Source organism: Bos grunniens, chromosome 23 (genome assembly GCF_055505025.1).
Source record: "Bos grunniens cultivar Pamir isolate PY7600 chromosome 23, Bosgru_T2T1.0, whole genome shotgun sequence".
Taxonomy (NCBI): Eukaryota; Metazoa; Chordata; class Mammalia; order Artiodactyla; family Bovidae; genus Bos; species Bos grunniens.
Genome location: NC_141187.1, coordinates 31,048,254 through 31,054,610, shown reverse-complemented (window position 1 = coordinate 31,054,610; position 6,357 = coordinate 31,048,254). Strand labels below are relative to the sequence as shown.

Below are 6,357 nucleotides of genomic sequence, written 5' to 3'. Positions count from 1 at the left end.
TTAAAATGAATAAATTTATTTTAGAAAAGCCTTTGTGTCAAAAAGGAATTATGCTCTACAGACAGCAGTATTATCACTTCTTAAAGTATTGCCAATGTTATTCTATAGTTGTCTCTTAAGTAGATGGTGTATATCAGGTTTTGTGTAAAATAATCCGTTCAGGTACAATTTATAGTTTACAAAAATTATAAATATATGGATAAAATATAAGATATAAATATATACATCTAATTTGAAAATTACAGTGTTCATGTATCGGGATTGTCTGTAAAAATTTCTGATGACGTTGGGCTCTCTGGTGGCTTAGGTGGTAAAGAATCTGCCTGCAATATAGGAGACCTGGGTTCAATTCCTGGTTGGGAAGATCCTCTGGAGAAGGGAAAGGCTACCCACTCCAGTATCCTTTCCTGGAGAATTCCATAGACAGAGTGGCCTGACAGGCTACAGTCCATAGGGTCGCATATTAATACTAACCAAAGTTTGCCTAATGAATAGAGAAATAAAGTTTACAGAGATAACACTTAAGTTACCTTATCAATGGCTTCTGACTTTATCATGTTTTTCTTCTCCAATATGGTTGAATATTTTTTGACCATTCCATTTAACTTTGTATTATATTCAGCTAGAGTTTCTTATCTTTGTTAAATGATTCATTAGGATTAGCTTCTATTAAGTATATTCAAAAGCCACACTTATAAAAGAATCACGTGTTGCAAGTATGCCTAACCAGGCTCTAGAATTAAAGCCAGTAAGAATCTAGATGATCCTGAAGAAGAGAAGCAAAAGGCAAAGGAGAAAAGGAAAGATATACTCATTTGAATGCAGAGTTCCAAAGAATAGCAAGGAGAGATAGGAAAGCCTTCCTCAGCAATCAATGCAAAGAAATAGATGAAAAAAATAGAATGGGAAAGACTCGAGATCTCTTCAAGAAAATTAGAGATACAAAGGAAACACTTCATGCAAAGATGGGCTCAATAAAGGACAGAAACGGTAGGGACCTAACAGAAGCAGAAGATATTAAGAAGAGGTGGCAAGAATACACAGGAAAACTGTACAAAAATGATCTTCATGACCTAGATAATCACGATGGTGTGATCACTCACCTAGAGCCAGACATCCTGGAATGTGAAGTCAAGTGGGCCTTAGAAAGCATCACTATGAACAAAGCTAGTGGAGGTGATGGAATTCCAGTTGAGCTATTTCAAATCCTGGAAGATGATGCTGTGCAAGAAAGTGCTGCACTCAATATGTCAGCAAATTTGGAAAACTCAGCAGTGGCCACAGGACTGGAAAAGGTCAGTTTTCATTCCAATACCAAAGAAAGGCAAAGCCAAAGAATGCTCTAACTACCGCACAATTGCACTCATCTCACACGCTAGTAAAGTAATGCTCAAAATTCTCCAAGCCAGGCTTCAGTAGTATGTGAACTATGAAATTCCAGATGTTCAAGCTGGCTTTAGAAAAGGCAGAGGAACCAGAGATCAAATTTCCAACATCCTCTGGACCATCAAAAAACCAAGAGTGTTCCAGAAAAAACATTTATTTCTGCTTTATTGACTATGCCAAAGCCTTTGACTGTGTGGATCACAATAAACTTTGGAAAATTCTGAAAGAGATGGGAATACAGACCACCTGACCTGCCTCTTGGAAAACCTGTATGCAGGTCAAGAAACAACAGTTAGAACTGGACATGGAGCAACAGACTGGTTCCAAATAGGAAAAGGAGTATGTCAAGGCTGTATATTGTCACCCTGCTTATTTAACTTATATGCAGAGTACATCATGAGAAAGGCTGGGCTGGAGGAAGCACAAGCTGGAATCAAGATTGCCAGGTGAAATACCAATAACCTCAGATTGCAGGTGACACCACCCTTACAGCAGAAAATGAAGAAAAACTAACGGGCCTCTTGATGAAAGTGAAAGAGGAGAGTGAAAAAATTGGCTTAAAGCCCAACATTTAGAAAACGAAGATCATGGCATCTGGTCCCATCATGTCATGGCAAATAGATGGGGAAACAAGGGAAACAGTGACAGACTTTATGTTTCTGGGCTCCAAAATCACTGCAGATGGTGACTTCAGCCATGACATTAACAGACACTTGCTTCTTAGAAGAAAAGCTATGACAAACCTAGAGAGTGTGTTAAAAAGCAGAGACATTACTTTACCAAGAAAGGTCCATCTAGTCAAGCTATTGTTTTTCCAGTCGTCATTTATGGATGTGAGAGTTGGACTATAAAGAAAGCTGAGCACAGAAGAATTGATGCTTTTGAACTGTGGTGTTGGAGAAGACTTCTGAGATTCCCTTTGACTGCAAGGAGATCCAACCAGTCCATCCTAAAGGAGATCAACCCTGAATATTCATTGGAAGGACTGATGTTGAAGCTAAAACTCCAATCCTTTGGCCACCTGATGTGAAGAACTGACTCAGTTCTGTGACGACCCTGATGCGGGGAAAGATTGAATGTGGGAGGAGAAGGGGATGACAGAGGATGAGATGGCTGGATGGCATCACTGACTCAATGGACATGAGTTTGAGTAAATTCTGGGAGTTGGTGATGGACAGGACTGGCATGCTGCAGTCCATGGAGTTGCAAGGAGTCGGACACGACTGAGCAACTGAGCTGAACTGAACTGACTGAAGGATCTTGATAATATTTTATAAATAAATAACCACTGTGAATATATGGAAAAATGTCAATATTTTAAAGAATGTTTTTGGAACAGATTAAAATGTTACATTCAATATGAGGAAAAGCAATTTTGCAAATTCTATAAAATTATATCTATAAAAGTGAATAACATATCAGAGACAAAAGACATTTTTTGTAAAGATAACTCCTTACTTTGTCAAATTAAATATTCACATTTAATGACAGCACTTAAAGCTCTATTTGCATATTTACTTAGATCCCAGATATAAAGCTAAATAATTGATCAAAAGAGATTGAGAGGTATTTTGTGCTGACAAGACATGCATGAAAGAGAAATACTCATCTCATAGCTCATAGCCCTTGGAAGCTTTCCCTGTGGGTAGAGGAGATCTGAAAAATCCCAGGTGTACTTAATCCCGGATTCCTCTAGTGAATGAAGTGGAATCAACAATCCTCCAAATAAGAAAAACTTTAGGTAATTGTGGCTCTTTCAGTGAACCTTTTCATTTTCATATAAACTGCACAGAACACATATGGCCTAGGAACTATTCAGTGTGAGACCTGGAGAGTGAAAGGAAGGTCTCAGGTAAACCCCCATATCTGCAGCTATGATGTGAGCTCTACCACGATGAGGCAGAGGATTTCTTCTGTGATGAGAAAACAGATCCGTCAGAACAGTATCATTATCATTAATGAGTATCTGTCACTAGTTAATCACTAGAGCACTAACTCCAGACTTATGAAAGCATAATACAATACATGTGCACATAATATAAATATTTATTTATTCATAGGATCTTTACAAAATGGAGACACAACATTTCTGAGAAGAGAATATGAAGAATTTAGAATTGGTAACTTCAAGATGTCATTGAAAGAAAATTTCACACCATTTTATTCAGGAAATTTAGCTGTGATCCTCATAAGTGAAAGGAAAAACCAGAAATAGATGATGTTAAAAGTTCCCAGTATCTGAAGGACTGTATGAGGATGGCTCACATTTCTCCTTATCTTGAATCTCTTCCCACTAACCTTCTTAGCACCCACTTAACTTCTTTATTTCTCAAGGTGTAGATCAAAGGATTCAGTGAGGGTGTCACTACAGTGTAGAAGAGGGTGAGGAATTTGCTGTAATTCTGTGTGTATTTGCTCTTGGGTTGGATGTAGACAGAAATTATTGTCCCAAAAAACAAAACCACAACAATTAGGTGGGACCCACAAGTCCCAAATGCTTTCTTCCTGCCTTCAGTGGATTTTATCTTCAGCACACTCCTAACAATGCAGCCATAGGAGACCAGAATAAGCCCCAGAGGTATCACCACGTACAGCACAATAGCTATGGAGAGCTCATTTTCCAGGAAGGTCGTGTTCACACAGGCAATCTTTATCAGGGCAGGCTCCTCACACATGAAGTCATCCACCATGTGATGGCTGCAGAGAGGCAACTGGAAAACAAGGATGGTCTGAACCATGGACTCCACAAAGCCACTGATCCAGGCCAGAGCTGCTAGCTGCTGGAGGAGCTTTGGGTGCATGATCACTCCATAGTGGAGGGGTTGACAGATGGCACTGAAGCGGTCATAGGCCATAATAGTCAGCAGGACACACTCCGTGGAGCCCAGCCCCAAAGCAACATACAGCTGGATCACACAGCCAGTGTAGCTAATGGTCTTGTCAGGCCCCTTGAGATTCCAAAGCATTTGTGGGACAACACTGGTGGTGAAACAGAGGTCCAGGAAGGAGAGATTGGAGAGGAAGAAATACATGGGTGTGTGGAGTTTGGAGTTAAAGTATGAGACCAGTATGATCGCTGTGTTCCCCATCAGTGTCAGAATGTATATGATAGAGACGACAAGAAGGAGAACCATCTCCAGGTGGGGCTGGTCAGAAAAGCCCAGTAGGATGAAACCTGCCGGAGTGCTAGCATTTGTTCCTTTCATTGCTTAATTGTGAGTCACCATTCTTGGTCATTCCTATTTTCTTCCTGTGAGAAAGAAAGTCAGATATCATAACAAAAATATATATAACAAACTAAGTAAAATGAGCACTTTGACACTGATTTTTTTAATATAGAGTAATGACAGAGTAAAAGTATGCAAAATAAATAGTATAATAGGTTGTCTTGTTATGAAGAGACACACAGAGTCTGAAAACACCAAATTCATTGCAAGGAAATATATAAACATAGAATAGACTTTAGAGAATAACCCAGAACAGATGTGAGAAGTATCCCAAATCCTCTGAAGCCAAAATACACGGGCCGTCAACGTTCATAGTGTGAAAAACCAAAGAAATGGAAAGTAAGATGATTGTTACACATACACATACATGTAGATGATAGATATAAAAGAAAAATATTGACAAATACATTGAGTGAGCAAGAGGCTGAGAAACAAGGCATGTAGAATTCAAAACATGGAACAAAATAGGAATTGTTAGAATTTTCAAAAATAAAGGGTTAGAGATAATTATCATTAATATTCATCATTTTTCTGTGAAGCAAATATTATTGCTCTAATAAGTGTGGAGGAAAACTTCTGAAATCTCCCCATTTGAGTCACAGGTCTGCTATTTTAGGAATATGCTCTCCAGGAAATTCTATTTACAATCCCCAATAAGCAAGCTCTAACCTATATGACATGAATAGTTCACATGCTTTAGTGTAGTTTTATTACAGGAGTTCATGAATTCAGCCACTAATGCAATCCAGTGACTTTCCATCAAGTAAGTTATTTTGATTTATCAGTGTTTTTACACTATTAACTTGCAAAGATTAAGAAACACAGGTATGAAAATTTGTACTTCTGAATGGTCAATTTTGAAGTCTTCAAAAGAGGTACAGTCATTTATCTTGGAGATCAAATCAAAAACAGTTGCTTAAAAACAAATGATTAAACAACAAAACCATCCAATGACAATTACTGATCTCCCCTTAAGTATCCTAGCAAGAAAATTAAACTTACTTCTAAGAATCCTTCGTCTTTATAGCACCTCTCAGGCAATTATTGCAAACTCCAGTTTAGAGAGAATAAGTGGCTTATTTTCTTTGGCATCCGTAGTAATAATCAGTTGCATTTTAAATTTTGGCCAAGACAAAACTCTCATGTGTTTTGCATCGAGAATGATAATTATTTCCAGAATTATAGCAAAAGAAAGAAACTGATCTTGGTGGTCACATTGGTTAGCATTTTTGTAACTGCCTATGCATTTTGGTGGTAAAGTTAAAACTCTGAGTGTTATGATGCACCAAAATTGACATTGACCTTACCTGGCTAAATTTCCTCTATTATTCAGTAAAGTGTAAAACAACTGTGCTTTTGAAAGATCCAACATCTCCTGGGGAAAAGACAGCATGTGAGTGGCCTCACTTTGCTTGATGTAACTCTACAATGTAATATTTCCTCGTGTATTTATGTTACAAGAAAAACCAACTATTTCTGTGGAGACACCACACTGAAACTGGTCTTGCTCCCTTTCACATTTCTGTTCTTAATCAAGATGAGGATAAAGGGATTTATATCTGCAAAGAGACGAAGCTAGGAAGTATTCCATACTTAAGAGTCAATGTCAGTTTATACATGAAAAACTGCTTTTGTTCGCTGCTAAAGGCAAGTAGCTCTGGATTTCTTCAAGTTTCAAAATGGATTTTCTTTTTCTTCCCCCACCTAAACAGCAAAGTACTACTTTCCAGAAAGAATGACAACC

At 38.1% G+C, this 6,357-nt stretch overlaps 1 protein-coding gene across 1 annotated transcript; it reads right to left on the bottom strand.

Moving 5' to 3' along the window:
- Nucleotides 1-998: 998 nt before the first annotated feature.
- LOC147347234 (olfactory receptor 2G6-like) lies at nt 999-4,592 on the bottom strand. Its single transcript, XM_086370579.1, has 2 exons — nt 3,681-4,592; nt 999-1,073 (listed from the first exon to the last, which is right to left on the bottom strand). The coding sequence occupies exons 1-2, from the start codon at nt 4,590-4,592 to the stop codon at nt 999-1,001; spliced, it is 987 nt and encodes a 328-aa protein (XP_086226705.1).
- Nucleotides 4,593-6,357: the final 1,765 nt, after the last annotated feature.

Coding starts and splice junctions, on each gene's coding strand:
- LOC147347234 (XM_086370579.1), bottom strand. CDS start 4,592: ATGAAAGGAACAAATGCTAGCACTCCGGCAGGTTTCATCCTACTGGGC. Junction 1,074..3,680: donor AGTGGGTGCTAAGAAGGTTA/GTGGGAAGAGAT, acceptor GTGATTATCTAG/GTCATGAAGATCATTTTTGT.